This window comes from Jaculus jaculus, chromosome 1 (assembly GCF_020740685.1).
Source record: "Jaculus jaculus isolate mJacJac1 chromosome 1, mJacJac1.mat.Y.cur, whole genome shotgun sequence".
NCBI lineage: Eukaryota > Metazoa > Chordata > Mammalia > Rodentia > Dipodidae > Jaculus > Jaculus jaculus.
In genome coordinates, this window is record NC_059102.1 from 111,224,536 (window position 1) to 111,246,728 (window position 22,193).

The 22,193-nt window shown below is 43.0% G+C and overlaps 1 protein-coding gene across 1 annotated transcript in view; it reads left to right on the plus strand.

The window, feature by feature from the left end:
- Tmeff1 (transmembrane protein with EGF like and two follistatin like domains 1) overlaps window positions 1-22,193 on the plus strand; it is a 120,311-nt gene that overhangs the window by 15,816 nt on the left and 82,302 nt on the right. Inside the window, exon 2 of the mRNA XM_045157864.1 lies at window positions 13,997-14,106. Within this exon, the coding sequence (XP_045013799.1) occupies window positions 13,997-14,106 (110 nt within the window). The remainder of the gene's footprint in view (window positions 1-13,996; window positions 14,107-22,193) is intronic.

Here is a 22,193-nt window from a genome sequence, read left to right on the forward strand (position 1 = left end):
AGCTTGTTTGCAGTGGCTGGAGGCCCTGGCACACCTGTCTCTTTACCTCTCTTTCTCTCTCTCTCACTTTACCTCTTTCTCTCTTTGTCACTCTCAAATAAATGAATGAATGAATGAATAAATAAATAATAAAAAACTCCAGAAAAACCCAAAATATATTGTATGCATGTATAAAATTATCAATTATCAAAGATACTTAAGTCCTAACCCATCATCAAAAAGGTAGTATTCATGTGTCACAAACTGCTCTCCTTGTTTTCCATGTCTTTATTTAACCCACCACTAGTATTTTTTTTTGCTTTTCTTTTTCTAGGTAGGTTTTCATTGTAGCCCAGGCTGATTTGGAATTCACTCTGTAGGCTCAGGGTGTCCTCAAACTCACAGCAATCCTCCTACCTCTGCCTCCCGAGTGCTGGGATTAAAGGCGTGTGCCACCATGCTCAGCTCCAGCATTTCTCCTATTTTATTTATTTATTTGCAAGCAGAGAAAGATGGGGGTGGGGGAGATTAAGAGAGAGAGAGAGAGAGAGAGAGAGAGAAAAGGGCACCCCAGTGCTTCTAGCCCCTGCAAATGAATTCCAGATGCATGTGCCACTTTGTGCATCTGACTTTACATGGGAACCGGTGAATCAAACTGAGGTCATTAGGCTTTGCAGGCAAGTGCTTTAACCATGGAACAATCTCTCCAGTCTTCATTTCTCCTTTTTAGAGAGGTAGTAAATTATTAAAGTCACACAGCTGATCAGTGGAGGTTGTCTTGTGCCAGGGTATGTCTCCCAAACATCACATGTACATTGTTGTCTCAGAATCTTCCAAAATTTACATAGTAATTTTTTTTATATTATCTGCATTTTAATTGTCTTATGGACATAATTGACAGGAAGAAGTATGCAATGTAGTGGTCTTTGGACTGTTGTGCTGCCATCATTACCTGCTGTCTAAAACTATTTCCCTCAGCCAGAAGGAATCTCTAATGGAGCCATCAGTCCCCTGGCAGCCACCAGGAGGGTTTCTGTCTCTATGTGTTCTGGACATTTTCTATAAACAGAGCCATATAACATGTGGCCTTTTGGTCCCTGATTTCTCTCTCTTATCATGATATTTTTAAGGCTCTAACTTATGATAACATGGAATTACTTTTTCTCACTTGAAATGTAGCAAAGACAGTAAAACTAAAAAAAAATTCAGAAAAACAATAATAAATGTCAAATTCCCCCAACAGATAACTGTGGTTTATATTTTATCTTCAGGAGTTTTTTGTACAGGTATTAAAAAAGGTTGGGAAGGGGGCTGGAGAGATGGCTTAGCAGTTAAGGCATGAAACCTAAGGACCCAGCCAGGTATATAAGGTGGTGCATGTGTCAGGAGTTTGTAGTGGCTGAAGGCTCTGGCATGCCCATTCTTTCTCTCTCTGCTTACAAATAAATTAATAGAATTATTTTTTTAGAAAGGTTGGGGAAATGTATTTCTTTTTGTGGCACTGGGGATTTGCCAGGGCTTGTGCATGCTAGGTAACTGCTCTAACATTAAGCTACATACCTAGCCAATGTGTTGTACAATTTTTTTTTTTTTTCGAGGTAGGGTCTCTGTCTCAGGCTGACCTGGATTTAACTACGTAGTCTCAGGGTAGCCTCAAACTCACAGTGATCCTCCTACCTCTGCCTCCCGAGTACTGGGATTAAAGGCGTGCGCCACCATGCCCGGCTTGTGTTGTACAATTTTTAAATAAATCTGCTTTAAAAAACTAATGTGTCATGACAGGGAATGTAGAGATTTATCATTATTTTTAATAACCACCATAATAGATTTACTTTATGAATCTGTGAGAAGAAAACACACAGGTTTTCCAAGCTGGTATCAGTCTCTGGGAGATCCAAAAGGAGAGATCCTCAGTGCTGAGAGTCTTGGCAGAAGTGGATAGGTCTGGAAACACCCTGGTGCTTTTCCTACTTAGCTTGGGGCCCAGATCTGTTCTTGTTATTCTGCAGTGACTGTCCTCTCCATCACCTTGCCTGAAGCATCCTGACATAGGCCTTTGGAACCGAAGCCGGCAGCAGGGAGATTGCAGGTGTGGGGGCGGAGGATTGACAGGATCAAAGTGCTGTTTGACTAAGGGTGCTTTGGCAGTGGCATGCAGAATGGATAAAAAATATGGGAGTCAGATAATTGTGTGGCATATGTGAAATTTCTTTGGGTTAAATATAGCTTAGAGAAGTTTTAGTCATCTCTTGCTGTTAATGCATTTTAATATCAATGTAAACTGATTTTGGTTTAATGGCATGATATATTAACTTTTATTTTCTCCCTCACATCTTACAGTATGAGAAAAATGCTATAGTATGATTAATTTAATAAACAAGTTGGAGAAAGTTTAATTTCCAATTCTTAAGCTTTTCTGGGACTTGAAATCAATATTACTAGTCTGTTGCTTGATTCCCCCCTGAATTATATTTTCAGTGATTTGTATTACTACAAGTATCTTTAGATGGTCAGGGAGTTGAAGTAATATATGGGGAAGCTAAGTAAAGGTTTACTATACACTCTACCTATTTGCTCTAGGCCCTGCTGAGCTTGAACATTTTCTCTTACTCAATCATGATACTAGGGAAAGTGTTCTAAGAAGCAAAGACAGCCTGTGAACTTGGCTGGCTGGCACTGACCACCAAATGCATACTTTGTCCCTTATGTAGCAACCCGGTTCTGGTTTGGTTTGAAATCACATTAAGGAGTTTCCCTTTCTTTAATCCCTCAATAACCAATATATAAGTCTCACAAGAGGGAAAATCACCTGCTATTCAACTTGTTACATGGTTGCTGTTAGTTACATCCCCCCACCGCTAGACTATACTTAGGAAATGGTGTGATTTTGTGTACATGCGTGTACCTGTGTATGTGTATATGCATGTGGAGGTCAGAGGACAATTGGGTGCCATTCACAGGAAGACGATCAACCTGCCACCACCTTTTCTGTTTTTTTTTGTTTGTTTGTGTTGTTTTTCAAGGTAGAGTCTTAGTCTAGCCCAGGCTGACCTGGAATTCACTATGTAGTACCAGGGTGGCCTCGAACTCACTGTGATCCTCCTACCTCTGCCTCCCGAGTGCTGGGATTAAAGGTGTGTGACACCATACCTGGCTTTCTGTGGTTTTTTTTTTTCCCCCAGACAAGGTCTTTCTTTCATTGGTCTGGGTTCTCCAGTTAGGTTAGACTAGCAGGCCCGTAAGTCCAGGCCTCCCCAGGGCTGCCTTTCCAGCACTGGGATTAGAGGCACATACCACCATGCCCAGCATTTTACACAGGTAATGGGGATCGAGCTGGCAAGCATCTTACCCACTGAGCTATTTCCCTAGCCCTCAGTATTTTTTATACCAAATGACATGTATGTGCATAGTTTTATGCTCTGTTTTTCCATTTTTCATAATATGGATCTTTTAAAATATTTTTATTTATTTATTTGAGACACACACACACACACACACACAGATGACCCACTGTTGGTAGGTACTGGGGAATTGAACCCAGGCCAGTAGATTTTGCAAGCAAGTACTTTTTTACTGCTGAACCCTCTCCCAGCCCCATAATGCAGATCTTTAAGTTGCTATGTAGTGCTCTGTGGCGTACCACATCATCTCCTGGTGAGGGATAGTATATATATTTTAAATATCTCAAACATTTTTCTGTTTTCAGTGTAGATTGGTTAGCTGGCTGTTTGGTACAAGTTCAGGAATCTTATTTTGGGAGTGAAACCATCTAGCAGGGACCTGTCAGATTTGGTTAATGTGTGTTTTTGAAAAGCTTGTTTTCCCCCAAGTGCTAGCAACATCTAGATTATGACTATAACTCACTGAAATTTTGTTTCTAAGGAAAAGGTGAAAACTTAAAACATACTTTGTGAGGAGTCAGTAAGGATCAATCTGAGATCCTCTTTTCCCTCCTCCTTTTTCATTTTCATTTGAGACAGAGTCTTTTTCTGTAGCTGTAGCTAGCCTGGAACTGACTATGTAGCTCAGGCTGGCATCAAGCTGGCAACAATCTGTTTCTCTTGTCTCCTCAGTGTTGGAATTATAGGCGTATGCTACCACTATGGCCTTGAGTGAAATATTTCTATGTTAATAAGGCCTCAGGGAGCATTCATTCACAGGCCTCTGTCTAGGAATACTGTAACATTGGAAATGGTATAGGCAAAAGCCATTGATTTGGCTTTAATAAGGTTGGAAAACCATCAAGATTTTGAAGGCTAAGGATATGACTGAGAAAGGTGTAAGGGAGTGAAAGAGACAAGATGATAGGATGGATGGCTAAATAGAGAATGTTATATGTGTAGGAACTCTCCTGCGATGTCTCAGTGGGATTCTGGTAGTTAATTGGCTGAGAGTCATTTTAAGTGAGGAGTCCCAAAAGTGATGTATGAATGCAGGCAGCATTTTATTTTAACTAAAAAAATATATTTGTTAAATGATATTTTAAAAACAGAGTTTCTTTTAGAATAGTTTTCTTCTTGAATAGAGCACATTCATAATGCATTGCTTCCAGACTAGTTTTAATTTCTTTAAAAAGAAACTTCAAGACTTGTACATGCAGAATTGGAAACATAACTGCAGTACTTTTTAAAATAGCTCACCTTTTCCAGTATTTCAGGTTCACTTTCAAAGAAAGTTATTTCACTCCAATGAAATGTCACATGATTATAATAAACGCAAGGCATAATTAAGCTGGGTAACATTGACCCGTAACAGCAGTGCCCTCTGGTGGTAGCCAAAGTAATAGTCTTAAGAGTTCTTGCGCCATGATGGACTGTAGATTTTAGAAGAGAACACTTGATTAACCTAGAGAGTTAAGTTGGAGGTGAATTCTAAGAATGTTGTGGTCATGGGATGGACAATAGGGGAAAGAAATGAGAGTGATCAGAGGAGTAGTGGTCAGAGTTTGGGGAATAATGGAGATTCTTGCCCTGGAAGGGTAAGCCAGCAATCCTGTTTGCCTTTGAAAGATTGAGAGTTTGGAAGACTTGAAAAGAAAAAGAGGGATGGAGAGATGGCTTAGTGGTTAAAGTGCTTGCTGGCAAATTCAAAGGACCTAGGTTTGATGCCCCAGGACCCATACAAAGCCAGAGGACCCGGGTTCGATTCCCCAGGGCCCATACAAAGCCAAAGGACCTGGGTTCAATTCTCCAGGACCAACACAAGCCAGATACACAAGGTGGCACATACATCTGGAGTTTGTTTGCAGTGGCTAGAGGCCCTGGCATGCCCCCCCTCAAATAAATAAATAATAATAAAAACTTTAAAAAAGGAAAAAGTTTTCAGATTTTTAGCATAGGAGATCTTGTTGACCTTGCTAAAAGAGGGAGTGAGAGGAAGCCACACCCTGAGAAGATGAAGGAGCCTCAGTTCCCTGGACGTTAAGGTGTCACAGCCAAAGTCTCTGCTTTGAACCTTAGTGTGACATAAACTTGGAAGCAGTGTGCATAGTACCTTTGTGGAAATGGCAGGTGGCTGGGGTACTATCTAAGGTCTTGGACATTTCTGCTTACTTAACTCATTCCCCTTATGGTGATTGTGTCATAGAATCAAGTGTAAAGCCTTTCATGTCATTTTTCAAAGTTATCCTCAGTGGGAAGGGATTCTGTCCCTCCTGAGGACCTTTGCTAAAGTCTGGAGCCATCTTGCTTATCACAGCTGAAGTGGTCCTGTTGGCATCTAGTGAGTACAGGCCAGGGATGTCACTCAACACTACCAGTGCGTATGAAACACCATTACCTACTTGAAATGTCTATAGTACCCAGGTTGAGAAGCCCTAATTCTATGGTGACATCTTAACGGGAATTTATACCCTCTGGCTCTGCACAACTGTTAGCCTGACAGAAGCCATGTCTGTTGCTGGAAGTGTGGCAGAAAAGCCATTTCATTCTGGAGGGCTTCTGGATCTTGTTTTGGACTGCAGCCGGAACCTCTAGTACGTGGTGCCAAAAGTTGGGCATTTTGGCAGCTCTAGTTCTCAGGGCTCCTTCCCCTGATGCAGTTCTTTCCCAGCTCTGAGATGTTAATGACGTTGGAGACAGGGTTTACATTTTGAGAAGTGATGGTGGGCAGCTTTGCAACCAGAGCACAATAGTTTTGTTTAGAGCCACTCTTCTGAGTGCTCTTTCATATAGAATATTTCTATTTGGAGACGTGACTTTTGAGAGCCTTAGTAATGGCTCATCCACTCTGCTGAATTTCCATCTGGGCTCAGGAAGGCAGGTGTGTAACCACTGTCAGCACTGACAGGTAGCACGGTGTGCCCTTCACACTGGTACTGTGCAGAGTACTCGCAGGAGAAACATTCGGAACACACCAGAAGTGAGTCCTTCCCTAGCAAGTCTGAGCTGTGGCTGCCATGCTCATGTTTGCTAGGGGGCTGAGCCCTGGAAGTTATGATGCTCCTGACAGATTTGTCCACTGGGCTGTGGTTCGGCACAAAAAAAATGTAAGACTTCTGCCTTGAAATATTTGTTTTCACTTTGCATGCAATTATTATATTGGGATTGTATATTGATTGCTTCTGTCTGTGACATAGCCAATACAGGCTTATATGATGAGGGTTTTTTTTTTTTAAATGTATTCTAATGTATTCTTTTGTTTATTTTCTGTAACAGTAACTGTGGGAATGGATCTCCAGTAGTATGGTGATTACACCCTTTTCTTCTTTCTTGCTCTTGTCCTTTGCTCTACCACCTCAGCTTGTAACTTTCACCTTTGCATGTGTGGAATGGCTGCTCTGAAAATACACAACAGATGTCCTGGTCAATCAGGAAAAAGAATGGAAGAATGGAGGAAGGGCATTGTTTATATCAAAACTGTGGCACACACCAGGGGAGGCTGAGAAATAGTTTCGAATAAATTTCATTACACACACACACACACACACACACACACACACACACAAAATAGCAGGTTATGTACTATTATCCCCTCATCCCAACTCTGGTTACCTGGGGTCCTTCCTTAGTGGGGTTATGGTAATCTCCATTGGATCATGAAGGCCTCAGTCAGTCCCTATGGGGTAGCAGGGGATATTCCGACCCATTCTATGGATCTTACAATCAGAAATACAGGCTTTTGGGCTGGAGAGTTGGCTTAGTGGTTAAGTGCTTGCCTGTGAAGCCTAAGGACCCTGGTTTGAGGCTCAACTCCCCAGGACACACATAAGCCAGATGCACAAGGTGGCGCATGCATCTGGAGTTCATTTACCATGGCTGGAGGCCCTGGTGTGCCCATTCTCTCTGTATCTGCCTCTTTCTCTCTTTGTCTGCCATGGTGGCTCACGCCTTTAATCCCAGCACACAGGAGGCAGAGAGAGGATGGAGGATCACCATGAGTTAAAGGCCACCCTGAGACTACATAGTGAATTCCAGGTCAGCCTGGGCAAGAGTGAGACCCTACCTTGAAAAACCAAAAAAAAAAAAAAAAAAAAAAAAAAAAGACTTTTAAGCTAGGTTCTCACCTTTTCCCTTCTGTGAGGTAGGGTCTTTCTTGTGAAAGCCGTCTTAGCTGGCCTGCAAGTTTCTTGATTCTCCTGACTCTATTTCCCATTGCCATAGGTGTGTTGAGATTACAGACGTGAGTGCTACTTGCATCTTACTTTATGCGGGTTCTGGAGGTCCAAAGTTTGGTCTCAGGCTTGTGTGGCAAACACTTTTAACCACTGAACAATCTCCCTAGCCCTATAATAATTTTATATATATGCATATATATATTTCTGATATATTTTATATATCAGAAAAACCTTATTAATTCTTTAAGGTTAGTGAAAGTCTTGCCTTTTCTGATAGTGCACCCTGTGCTTCAAATTCATTCCTTTTTTAAAAATTTTTATTTTTATTTATATGACAGTGACAGAGAGAGAGAGAGAGAGAGAGAGAGAGAGCGAGCGTGCGCATGCGCGAGAGAGATTGATTTTGTCAATTTTTACTTATTTGAGAGCGAGAGAGAGAGGGAGAGAGAGAGAATGGGCATGCCAGGGCTTCCAGCCACTGCAAACGCGAACTCCAGATGCATGCACCCCCTTGTGCATCTGGCTAACATGGGTCCTGGGGAATCGAGCCTTGAACAGGGGTCCTCAGGCTTCACAAGCAAGCACTTAACCGCTAAGCCATCTCTCCAGCTCTCAAATCCATTCTTATCCTTTACTTCTAAAAACTCCTAGAGAAACCATAGGCTATATTCCTGTATTTATTTATGTATATTTTAAAATCTTTTTATTTACTTATTTGAGAGGCAGACAGAGGTGGAGAAAGTGAAAGAGAGAGCGAGAGGGAGAGGGAGAGAGGAAGGGAGAGAATGTGAATGAGAATATGAGTGGGGACTAGGGACTCCTGCCACACTGTAAGCAAACTCCAGATGTGTGTGCCACTTTGTGCATCTTGCCTTATGTGGGTACTAGGGAATGGGAATCAAACCCCAGCCATCAGGCCTTGCAAGGAAGTACCTTTAACTGCTGCACCATCTCTGTAGCCCCACATAATTACTGATTGTATTCACTTCATCAGTAATTGTTTCAGGTGGTAGCAAAATTATAAGCTCCTTTTATGTGCTTGTCAACATGTCCTAAATTCTTGGCATAGTGTTAGGTAATAGTCAGTGCTTAATAATTAATACAGTATGAATTTGAGATAGATATGCAATAAAATTTCATTAACTAGAGTAATCAGAATTTCATGATATTTATCCTTTATTAATATAGGACCTACCCCAACCCAAGCTGAAACCAAAGAGGAATTGGGGAAATGAGTAGGAGCACTGCTTTCTCAGTGAACCTGTTGCCAGCACATGGGTGAAGGAGATAGACACTGAGGACCCTCCACACCTACCAAAGCAGAGATCCAGAGGCTCCTAAGAGCCCATCACTGAAGCAGACTTAAAATGCACCCAACATGGCTCAGGGAATTTTGCAGAAAAGGGGTGGAAAGATTGTTAGAGCCACAAGTTGGGACATTACACACAGAGACATTGCCTCTCCCCCGTAACTAACTGCTGTCCCCACAATGCCTCATCCACAGTCCCCATGGGGTTGGCCTGCATCCCCAGTGAGGAGGGTTTCTTTGGAAGAGGGCAGGGAGGAGGGAAAGGATGGTACCAACATGTGTTGTTTGCGTACTAAGTATGTCCATATATAATATAAAAATAAATTTAAAAAAAGCTAATGAAAGTATGTTAGGCTGAAAAAGCTAAAGGTTTAATTAATCTTGATAATTTGTGATTATCAGTTACTTATTTTACAGAGACAATAAAATTTTTATATAATTAGGAAAAATATATAGGACCTTGTTTTAGTTTGTTTTGTGTTACTATAGCAGAATACTCGAGATTTTTAATTTTTTATTTTTTGTCTTTATTTTTTATTTTTTATTTTTTCGAGGTAGTGTCTCACTCTGGCTCAGGCTGACCTGGAATTCACTATGGAGTCTCAGGGTGGCCTTGAACTCATGGTGATCCTCCTACCTCTGCCTTCCGAGTGCTGGGATTAAAGGCATGTGCCACCACACCCGGCTCTTTTGTCTTTTTTTTTTTTTTTTTAAAAGATGTCTTTTTAAAAAATATTTTTATTTATTTATTTGAGAGCAACAGACAGAGAGAGAAAAAGAGAGAGAGGGAAAGAATTGGCATGCCAGGGTGTCCAGCCACTGCAAACGAGACGCATGCACCCCCTTGTGCATCTGGCTAATGTGGGTCCTGGGGAATCAAGCCTCGAAATGGGGTCCTCAGGCTTCACAGGCAAGTGCTTAACTGCTAAGCCATCTCTCCAGCCCTATTTTTTTGTATTTTTAAAATAGGGTCTTATTATAGTCCATGCTGATCTGGAATTTATTATAGTTTCAGGCTGGCCTCACAACAGTCCTTCTACCTTGGCCTCCTAAATGCTGGGATTAGAGGTGTGTACCACTGTGCCTGGCAATAACTGAGTCTTATGTGTTTAATATAAAAGGTTCCCCATAGCTCATGTGTTTGATCCCAGCTGGTGGTGCTGTTTGGGAAGGATGTAGGACTATTAGGACATGGAGCCTATCTAGAAGAAGCTGGTCACTAGGGTAGGCTTTGAAGTTTTGTAGCCTGCTCCCATTACTGTTTGCCCTCTGCTTCCTGATCATGGATGCAATTTGATGAGCCCAGCCTCCTGCTCCTGCAGCCTTGGATTTACCTCCTCTCCCCATGATGGAACATATCCTCCTCCAAACTATAAGCCAGAAAAACTCCTTGCCTTTGGCTGTTGCTTGTTAGGTGTCTGGTCATGGCAAGCAAGCAGAGTAACTGATACATTGAGACTCAGTTCTTTATAAATAAGAGGGTTATTTTGGCTCTTGGTTTTCTAGAATCCCAAAGAATGACTATTGCATTTGATTGGAGCCTTGGGCATCCTCAGCTTCAGGAAGAGAGCAGAAGTACACACCACCTGATGCAGAAGACAGTAAGGGGTTGTCCCTCCCAGACTTCTTTGCTTTCTTTGAGAAAGGCATTAATCCATTCCTGAAGGGTCTGCCCCACATCCCAAATGCATCCCACTGGGCTCTACCTCCTAACACTGGGACATGGAGGACTTAAGGTTTCAACACATGAGCTTTTTGGAGACACACTCAAGCCATAGCAGACCTCTAGTTCCCTCAGAAAAGTCTCCCTCCAAGTTTGTTCTTGTCACCACAGAGCTCATTAATGTATTCTTACCCTGCCACATACTACCTGTCTTTTCTTCCTGTGTGAATTGCTGCTCCCACAGGTGTGAATTGGTCTCTGCTGCCAGGTTTTACCTCCTTGGCCGGCATGCTTTGTCCTTGGCATTGTGGTGTGCTGCTAAGGTGACCGAGTACCTTGCTTCCTTTTCTAGTCTTGTTGTATGAATGAGATCCAAGCAGAGCTCTTTTGTCTCTGCAGAGTTTTTCTAGAAAGCTGTTCTTTAGTTTCTTGTTGTTGCCCGTCTGTCTTTGTGAAAACAAGGTCTGGGGGAACAGCCGAAACGATTGACCCTGCAGGGTGCTTGGGATATCCTCCTTCTGTTCAGGGCTTTGTTTATTGGGCCAAACTTTCCTACCTTGCGTTGGTAAGGATGACTGTTCTGCTAAAATGTTTCTTAGTCTTTTTTGCAAACAGATGTCTGACCAACCTGAGCTCACTAAATGTGTGTCTCATACAGGCAGAGATAATTTTTAGGTTTCAAAAAATTTGCTGTACTGTGCAATGCAGTGGGTCACACACAATTCAACACTATAGAATATCAGGGTAGTAAGTTCTAACTCAGCATGCTCCTGACCTACAGACAATAAAAACTTGAGTTATTCTTGTTTCTAATTGTATTATAGATTGCAATTGAGCCCAGTATAAAAGTTAAGCCTCCAAAGAAAAGAAAGAAATGTATTAAATTTTATTTATTAAATTGTGAAGTTATTTCTATGGCCCTTAAAATGGTTAACTTTGTAGTTGAGCAAAAATTTCTTACCTTCTTTTCCAGTACACTTCTTTATTAATAATAAATTATTTTCTTTGGGTTTGAAACTGTGTATTTGAAACTATTTGGAACTGGACCTGTTGTAAATTCCTTGAAGAGTGCAGCTAGATGTTAACAAAAGTCCTTTGTCTTGGATTGAGCCTCAGGAGTTAAGGTGTATGGTCAAGGATGCAGGAGAATGGCAAGTGAGGAGCTAAAGTGCATTGTCGGGGTGAAGGAGAATGACGAGTGTGGAGCTGAGGTGCATGGTCGGGGTGAAGGAGAATGATGAGTGAGGAGCTGAGGTGCATGGTCAGGGGTGAAGGGGAATGGTGAGTGTGCAGTTGAGGTGCATGGTCAGGGTGAAGGGGAATGGCAAGTGAGGAGCTGAGATGCATGGTCAGGGTGAAGGGGAATGGCGAGTGTGCAGCTGAGGTGCATGGTCAGGGTGAAGGGGAATGGCGAGTGTGGAGCTGAGGTGCATGGTCAGGGTGAAGGGGAATGGCGAGTGAGGTGCTGAGGTGCATGGTCAGGGTGAAGGGGAATGGTGAGTGTGCAGCTGAGGTGCATGGTCAGGGTGAAGGGGAATGGCGAGTGTGGAGCTGAGGTGCATGGTCAGGGTAAAGGGGAATGGCGAGTGTGGAGCTGAGGTGCATGGTCAGGGGTGAAGGGGAATGGTGAGTGTGCAGCTGAGGTGCATGGTCAGGGTGAAGGGGAATGGCAAGTGAGGAGCTGAGATGCATGGTCAGGGTGAAGGGGAATGGCGAGTGTGGAGCTGAGGTGCATGGTCAGGGTGAAGGGGAATGGCGAGTGAGGAGCTGAGGTGCATGGTCAGGGTGAAGGGGAATGGCGAGTGAGGCACTGAGGTGCATGGTCAGGGTGAAGGGGAATGACGAGTGAGGAGCTGAGGTGCATGGTCAGGGTGAAGGGGAATGGCGAGTGTGGAGCTGAGGTGCATGGTCAGGGTGAAGGGGAATGGCAAGTGAGGAGCTGAGATGCATGGTCAGGGTGAAGGGGAATGGCGAGTGAGGAGCTGAGGTGCATGGTCAGGGTGAAGGGGAATGACGAGTGAGGAGCTGAGGTGCATGGTCAGGGTGAAGGGGAATGGTGAGTGAAAACTGGGAGGCCAGAACTAAGAATCAGGACAATCATAGCCTTAGCTCGCGGGAGTGTAAAGATCATCTTGGGCAAGTGGAATGGTAGAAGAGAGCAGGTAAGCAGCTGTGGTAGTTGTCTTTTCTTTTAAGTGCAAATACTTGAACTTTAGTGTAATCCAATTCTGTATACTTGGGATCCACGTAAGAAAAAATGAGGATAATTTTGTTACCCATAGTTACACAGGCTATTCTTACCCAATGAAGTTCTTGACGGTTTAGAATGATGACTCATGTCAGTGTTGTTGACTGTCATTTCCTTGTATATTCAGGTCCTTGATTGCCTTTGCTTAGAAGCAGGAAAGCCAAGCCATCATTACACAGCAGTGAGGACAAATAGGGCAGGGAGGCCAATGAGATGTTCCTAGTGTGATGTCACAGATCTCGAGTGCCCTTGATTCAGTCCATGAGTCTTCCTTTGAAAACTATGGCCAGAAAATAGGGAAAATGGATCACTGGGACAGTGGGTCTGTTTGCCAGGACCTCATCTTGCTGTAGAAGAGAAGGGAATTCCTGTTTTTTCCCAGACTCACTAGGTATTGGACTACAGGCAGCCAGAGGTTAGTTTAGGTCTCCATGCTCCCACAATCATGTAATTATGACTTTAAAGAAACAGCATAGTCATTTGTTTATTGTGTGCATAAGTTCATTTGTTGTGTGGCTGCATTCTCAATAGAGGAGTTGTATAAATTGCATTGCAGTGAGTTTTGCCCAGTTTCACATAACTGGCAACTTAGTATGAACCTTGAAACAATTTCTTTGATTTTGAGAAAGTTACTAGGATTCTTTCCAGTGGTGCAGGACTGACAGTCTTGGAGCAGGGACAGAATCATTGAGTCTGCTTCCTGTGGTAGAGTAAAATTAAATCAGCCATTGAAAACTTCCAAGTGTAGTAAGATTTTATATCTCTTTCATTATCCATACATAAACATTCCATATCTACCTATTGCATGAAATTCAGGTTAATTTTATAATGTTTTGCAACTAAAGTTGTTTATCTGACTAGAATGAATGTTGATTATGTAAAACTTAGTATTTGTTATCCTTAAAAAGCAAGGTGCTCACCAGAGAGATGATCTATAATCTGAAAACAACAGTAAAATTATCTTGAGTTCTTAGAAAGCCAAAATAGAAACATTCTATAGATTTACTGTTGGAAGTTATGTTAAATCCTGACAGTTTGAGTTCCTTTTAGGGCTATTATATAAGATTCTCTCTAAATGTTTTGAGTCCTGCAAATATTTGCTTTGTGTGTGTTTTCTTAATATTATGCCTGTGAATGGGATGCCCAATACCTTTTTGGGATTTGCTCGTTTATTTATCTGTGTACATGTGGTTAAGAAAAAAGACAGATATCTGCATGAAACAATGTTTTTCTCTCTTGCAGAACTAAATGTGAGGGAGTCTGATGTCAGAGTGTGTGATGAATCGTCCTGTAAATTTGGAGGCATCTGTAAAGAAGACAGAGATGGTTTGAAATGTGCATGCCAATTTCAGGTGAGAAAAATTAAACATTTTGGAATTTTTATATTTTCTGTATTTTATAATCCTTCTACATTCTTCTTTCCCCTCTGTGTGTGTGTGGAGTGGGGGTCTTCTCATTCTTCTCTTCAAATGGAAAACTTGCAGCACCCTGATCTCCCTAAGGAAGTGAGGCTAACAGTTCAGTACTTTCCTGTCAGATCTGAAGCCCTCTTATTTGTGTCAAAGAATGAAAGATGGACAGGCTTGACAATAAGAGATGTGAAATTGCTTTGGACAAAATACGGAAGCTATATAAACTGTAAGACAATTGTTACTGTAGGGAAATAAGGTACAGGCTTCCATAGAGTCTCTTATTTAATGTGCTTTCACGGCTCCCTTTTCTTCTTCTGTTAGTGTATCCTTCCCTCCTGAATTCTCATTTGTTGCCATCTTGGTGCTTGGGCTTGCCTGGCTTGGCTCATGGAAAGTCAGGTTAGAGATGGACTTTGAATCAAGAAGTGTGGACAACTTTGCTTTTTCAGTGTGGTTTTAGTTGTGATTCTATTGTCTGAAAAAGCTAAAGATGTGTTTTAGATCTAATTTTTCCCTTTTGCTTGTTTTCTGTAATTAAATTATAATCTACCTTCAGAATGTGTCTCTCAAGATAGTTCTTGACTCAGGATTGGAGAGGAGATAAAGAAGGAGCTAGACTTCTTTACCACTGGTCTGTTGTATGGGGCGAGCCCCTGTCCTGCAGGGAAAGAACGACCACCAGACGAAGATCTTTCTCGATCACACTTTATTGGAGAGCCTCTTGGTTAACAGGAAAGTTGATGGCGGGGGGCGAGGGGCGCAGGAGTGTAGCTGCTTTTATAGGGCAGAATACTATGGGACGCCTGCTGATTGGCTGCCATAGGCTCACCCACCCACAGGAGCCACGGGATAGGCTCAGGACAAGGTGCATCAAGCACATGCACAACCTCAAGGGAGGTTGCTGCCTAAATGAGGAAGTATTTACCTCAAGACTGGCGGGAAGCCAGCATCATCTTGTAATGGCGTCTGCATTGGCTCCCTACAGTTCCCCCTTTTTTATTAACTTATGGCATAGCTCAGAAAAATAGCCACCTTCCCGATCAGGTCCGCACCTCATGATGTGTTGACCGATCAAGGGAAGAAGTTCAACCTCCCCTTCCTCAGTGCAATGGGACAGATCCCCTGAGAGTGCAAAGGCGGCAGTCAAACGAAAGCTACCAGATCCCTGCCCATCCTCGTGCAATGGGTACTCTGAGACCCTGAGGGTGCAAGGGCCAGGGGAGCTATATGCCTTTTAAAGCTGACAGCCAAATTTGGGGGGAGGAACCACTTTCCAAGGCAGCAAGCGCTTGACAAATGACCACCTTGTCCCTCTTGGTTTGGGTTCGCAGGCGGCAAATCAACCAGAGGCAAAGTACGCATCCTCCCAGGCAGCACACTAGGAACATTCCCACTTCTACCCCTTCCTTAAAATGACAGATAGCAGGAAGCATTGGTGCAATTACTAAAAGAGAAGTTACTAAGAACGAACAGAAACGGTGGATGAACACACACCAGCGCAGGGGCAAAGGAAGTATTCCTCCCACAGCCATGTCCAATGTCATTAACACCCCCAGATGTATTGAGGCGCTTTCAAGATGCCCCTTCATCTTGTGTCCTTTCCTCTTCCACTTGATTCATGGATTCCAGGCACAGGAGGAAGATTATCCACAAGACCTTCATCATCTCCGCCCTTATGAACATTACTGTCTCCTGGACCCTCCTCCGGAGATCGCTTGACTGTCCTCACCAGCCGGGCTGGAACCCAATGAGGGGAATCCTGTTCCTGTGGAAAAACACAAACAGCTCCCCTGGATCTTATCACAACAAGATCCGGTCCTTTCCATTTATTATCTAAGACATCCTTCCACAACACCATCTCACTAGATGATTGAATCACATGTTGACTGTGCCTGTCAGCTGCAGATTTATTATTATTATCCAAGATTAAAAAATTAAGGGTAAAAAGGGCTAAAGACACTCTTTCCTTGGGAGTTGCATTTTCCGCTATATCCCCTTTTTGTTTAAATAAAAGAGCTTTTAGACTTTTATTGGCTCTTTCTATTATACCTTGACCTTGTGGGTTGTAAGGAAGGCCAGTGGTATGTGCAACCTGCATTTGGGCACAGAAGGCTCGAAATCCACCAGATGAGTACGCTGGGCCATTATCAGTTTTTAGGCGGTGTGGCTTTCCCCAAGCAGCCCAGGCCTCTAGGCAGTGAATTTTTACATGAGAGACCTTCTACCCTGCCAATGGTGAGGCAAAAATAATACCTGAGCACGTGTCCACTGAGACATGTAGGTATTTTAATCTTCCAAACTCTGGAAGATGTGTCACATCCATTTGCCAAAGGTCTCCAGGACGTAGGCCTCGAGGGTTAACGCCCACATGTGGGGAGGGTAAAAAGGTGACACAAGACTGACAAGATTTTACAATGTCTCGTGCTTCATTTCTGGAAATAGAAAATTTTTTTCTCAAGGTGTTTGCAGGAACATGATATAATCTATGGAATTCAGTAGCTGAAGCTTTTGTATCTTCCAGAGAAATCATGGCGAGCCTAGTGGCCCGGTCCACGAGGTCATTAGCCTGTGATAAGGGGCCAGGCAGTAATGAATGTGCCCGAATATGAGTTACATAGAAAGAGCAAGTTCGCTGTAAAATTAAAGACTGAAGTTGTAAAAGAATATTAGACACTAGACTAGTAGAGCGAACCGAAGCGGCAATCTCTAGGCCAGCAACCGCATTAGCTACATATAGGGAATCCATGAACAAGTTAAAAGAAGTAGAGAATGTCTGAAAGACCTCCAAAACAATTAGGCATTCAACAATTTGAGGGGAATCAGGTCTAAACATTCTTACTATAGGCTCCGAGCCCTGTACCAAGTAGGCCCCACGACCAGACTTTGAACCATCAGTAAAGATGGCAGGGGCTGATGTAATAGGCTCCTGAACAGTGATTTTAGGAAAGTAAACCAGATTATTTTCAACAAAGGACAAAATAGGGCTCTTTGGATAATGATTATCTATGACATTTGGGAAAGCACACATGAGAATGCTCCAATCATCCACAGTGCCAGACAAAACTTCTACCTGTTCCTTAGTATAGGGGATGATGAGTTTGTCAGGCAGCTTTGCAAAGTGTATTAAGCAATATTTAAGCCCCAAACAAGCCTGTCGAGCTACCAGTTGTGGAAAGTACTGAAGAGTGTGGGCTCCCAAAGAGTTTTTTTTTTTTTTTTTCCTGAAGCCATAATAGAAGCCCCTCCTACCTCGACCAGGTTTTTGTTTTAATGAAGAGGCATGTGTCCCCAGGGAAGTTATAGGGTGGGGGTACGGAAGGCTCTAGGGACTGTAAAGGACTACACCCTTGGCCTTTAGGCCCCTTTGTCTGCTCCCTTTTATAACAGGCGGTGGCCTCCTTTAGTCTTTCCTCTTCCCCTTTAAATAATTCTTCTTCTTCCTCCTCTGCAGAATCGGAGCTAGCCTCCTTATCTGTGTCAAGTACATTTGCATGTGTAAGCTCCTCAATGGGAGGATAGAGCCTGTTAAAGGCTCCTCTTTCCCCCTGGGGGGGGGCAATTATAGATTTTACCTGTTTCTCTGAGCTCATCTTGTAAACTTTTTTCTTTGTTTAATCCCTTCTTTTTTATTTTTTTTCTTTTTCTAGGCCTAGTTTTTGACTCCCCATTTGAATCTGACTCAGAAAGGCTATCCTGATGCCTTGCGAGAACTTCCTGTCCCCTTCTAATAAGTTCCATGTGGTTTTCTTTACTTAAGCAAGAGTGAATCAGCCGCCAAAACGGCAGTGTACCCTTACCAATTCTGTCCTCTTGTTTTGCTGCCTCCAATTCTCTACCTAATTTCTCCCAAGTAGGGAGAGAAAGGTCCTCCGAGACCGCAAACCAGGGCGCAATTGTATCTAGGTCTTTAACAATCTTTTTAATTGTTGCAGAGGAGACCCTAATGTCCCTCTGCTTAAGCAATTCCTTTATCGGCTGGACAAAGTCAACAGTCACAAAACTCGCACCCTGAGAATTGCCCATGTTGCGCTCACAGCAAACGACAAAGACAACAAACCACACAGGAATGAAAATAAGAAGGACCAGGTAGGGATCTAAGTAAAAAAACATTATGACTGGGGATGACTTACCGACGTCTTCCTCTCCGACGTCTTCCTCTCCGTGTGTCAAGTTCTGGATCCTCTTCGGCCCCTCGCCCGGTGACCACAAAACACCCGGCGTTCCCGGGTTTCGGTACCACTTTGGGGCGAGCCCCTGTCCTGCAGGGAAAGAACGACCACCAGACGAAGATCCTTCTCGATCACACTTTATTGGAGAACCTCTTGGTTAACAGGAAAGTTGATGGCGAGGGGCGCAGGAGTGTAGCTGCTTTTATAGGGCAGAATACTATGGGACGCCTGCTGATTGGCTGCCATAGGCTCACCCACCCACAGGAGCCACGGGATAGGCTCAGGACAAGGTGCATCAAGCGCATGCACAACCTCAAGGGAGGTTGCTGCCTAAATGAGGAAGTATTTACCTCAAGACTGGCGGGAAGCCAGCATCATCTTGTAATGGCGTCTGCATTGGCTCCCTACAGTTGTAAATGTACCTACCTTATTGGATTTTGAGAGAAGGAAAGAGTTCAGAATAAAAGTCCAGTAGAGTTACTATTTCCAGTAGCTCACTGATTTTAGGTGACTTTCTGTATGACTGCAGGCAATTATTTCCTCATCAATATTCCACCTGTTAAAAGAAGACATGTGTCATCATCTTACAGTGAGTATGAGAGTCACAATGGGAATGAGGACCTACTTGTGAAACTTCTTTGAAAACCCAAAACCATCATGCTGTTAACTTTCTAAAGGAAGCTGAGAGTTTAAGGAAAGAGGAAGAGTAGGTGGGTATGACTTGGCTCAGTGACATGGGGCCATGCAGTAAGACAGGTTCTTCAAGGCTAAAGGGACTTTTCATTAAGTGGGGTTCTCTTGGGCGTTTGCACAGTAGCCACTTTCCTCTGGGCTTACTCATGTGCTCTTTGGCTGGAGAAATCACTTCCTTCTGTGAGTGTCTTTTCATGGGGCTCCTCACAAACTTGCTGTATCCAGATTGGGATAAGAAGCTCCTATTGGGCAATATTTGCTTATTCTTAAAATATTTTTTTTTTCTGTCCATTTTCTCCTTCTCCAGGAGCTTAGTGACATATGTCAGACCTATGCCTTATGAAACTGTCCTAACATCCTAAAGCTCCTTTTTATTCTATTTTATTTTTTTAATTTTATAATTATTTATTTGAGAGCGACAGACACAGAGAAAGACAGATAGAGGGAGAGAGAGGGAATGAGCGCGCCAGGGCTTCCAGCCTCTGCAAACGAACTCCAGACGCGTGCGCCCCCTTGTGCATCTGGCTAACGTGGGACCTGGGGAACCGAGCCTCGAACCAGGGTCCTTCGGCTTCACAGGCAAGCGCTTAACTGCTAAGCCATCTCTCCAGCCCTTATTCTATTTTTTAAACAAATGCCAGCCATGTGCTGCTTGTTATTATTTTATTTATTTATTTATTTATTTATTTATTTATTTGGGGAAGAGAGTGAGAAAGAATGAGAATGGGGATGCCAGGGCCTCTAGCCACTGCAAAGGAACTCCAGATGCACGTACAGCCATGTGCATCTGGTTTATGTGGGGCCTGGAGAATTGAACATGGGTCCTTAGGCTTTGCAGGCAATCACCTTAACTGCTAAGCCATCTCTCCAGTCCTGAAAGCTCTTTTTTGTTGTTTCCAATATGTGTGTGTGTGTGTGTGTGTGTGTGTGCATGTGCGCATGTATATGTTTGTGATTTTGAATGTGTGTGTGCCATATTTATGCGCTTGTGTATGTGTTTGTGTGGAGGCCAGAGATTGACCTCTGGTGTCTTCATCAGTTTCCCTCCACCTTAACTTTTTTTATTTCCTTTGGTTTTTCGAGGAAGGGTCTCACTCTAGCCCAGGCTGACCTGGAAGTCACTATGTAGTCTCAGGGTGGCCTTGAACTCACAGTGATCCTCTTACCTCTGCCTCTCAAGTGCTGAGACTAAAAGTGTCTCACCAAGCCTGGCTTCCACTTTACTCTTTCGAAATAGGGTTTCTCTCATTAAACCTGGAATTGACTAATTGAGCTAGACTAGTGAGGCAGCAAGCTCTAGGGATCCTGTCTAGGCCTCTCCAGAGCTGGGATTACAGGCCTCCACGCACTGTGCCTGCGTACCCAAACCAATGCTTCCATGTTTGCGTAGCCAACATTTTAATGATAGCCCTTTCCCAATCCTCCTTTTCCTTTTTTTTTTTTTTCCAGAATTTTTTTTTTTTTTTTTTTTTGTTTTTCAAGGTAGAGTCTTACTCTAGCCAAGGCTGACCTGGATCTCATTCTGTATTCCCAAGCTGGCCTCAAACTCACGGTGATCTTCCTACCTTTGCCTCCTGAGTGCTGGGATTAAAGGCGTGTGCTACCATGCTCCGGCAGGTACCAATTCATTTCCCTTCCTTCTCTTCCCTTCCTTTTTTTTTTTTTTTTAAACAAAGCATTCTTTTTTTTTTTAATTTTTTTATTTATTTATTTGAGAGCAACAGACACAGAGAGAAAGACAGATAGAGGGAGAGAGAGAGAATGGGCGCGCCAGGGCTTCCAGCCTCTGCAAACGAACTCCAGACACGTGCGCCCCCTTGTGCATCTGGCTAACGTGGGACCTGGGGAACCGAGCCTCGAACCGGGGTCCTTAGGCTTCACTGGCAAGCGCTTAACCGCTAAGCCATCTCTCCAGCCCCCTCCTTTTCCTTTTTTAAAATTCTTTAATTTTTCACATAAAATAAATTTTGTGACTCTATCTTTGGTTCCCTTACCCTTTCTTCTTTTTTTTTTTTTTGTTTTTTGTTTTTTGTTTTTTGTTGTCTTTGAGGTAGGGTCTCACTCTGGTCCAGGCTGACCTGGAATTAACTCTGTCATCTCAGGGTGGCTTTGAACTCATGGCAATCCTCCTACCTCAGCCTCCCAAGTGCTGGGATTAAAGGCATGCGCCACCACGCCCGGCCCCTTACCCTTTCTTCTATCATCTCCATTCTAACCCAGTGGGTATCTAATTTTATATCTCTTTTATTTCCAGACTTTATAGTTACTCGTTAGCTCCTGAGGGTTCCTGTCTTTTCATCCTTTACAAATATGTTTTTCTTGAGTAACTTTTCTTGATATGGCTGCTTGACAGTTTTTTCTGCTGATGTTACTATCTAGGACACTTCAGTGCTCTCATTTGAGATTGAATTGTGTTTTTCTGTCTTCAGTTTAAAGTACTTTAAATATGTGTGTGTTTGTGTGTGTGTGTGTGTGTGTGTGTATGCATATATATCATAATCTTGGTCTCTTGCCACTAAAAATGAATACCTGACTGGCTTTAGGTGGGTGGGTGGGAAATTGAACCTGGCCCAGCAGACTTTGCAAACCAGCACCTTTAGCCACTTAGCAATCTACCCAGGCCCCACTTTAGATATAAATAAACTTTTACAATTTAAATTAGATATATATTTGAGACTTTCTTTATATTTCTGCTTTCATTCTTTAAAAGTCTTCCCTTGACATTCTTGAAAATTATAAAGAAATGGCCTTTTCAAATACATATCAGCCAAAAAGGAAATATATATATCCTCCCATGATCTGTCTTGAATCCTGTGCATTCTTACCTGTAGCACAGTTGAAAAGGGAAAAAAAGTTAGGAATTGAAATCAGTTGACATCCAGACTTGCTGTATGCCTTGTCCTAGGCTACATGCCAAGGCTGTGAAGATGGTTAAAAGCAGGCTTCTTGCCGTGCAGGGGCAAACTGCCTACGGGCTACATCATGGTTTGATCTTCCTGCTGAGGAACTTTCCTTTGACCACTCCGCCTCCCTTTAAGATTATAAATCCATTCCAGTTAAACCCAAGTTATTATAAGCTTAAAAACAATCACTTGATATGCGTGTTAAACCCCTCTCTGCTCTGTAAGCTTTAGCAATATCTTTCAGCTCATTTAAAAACCAGCT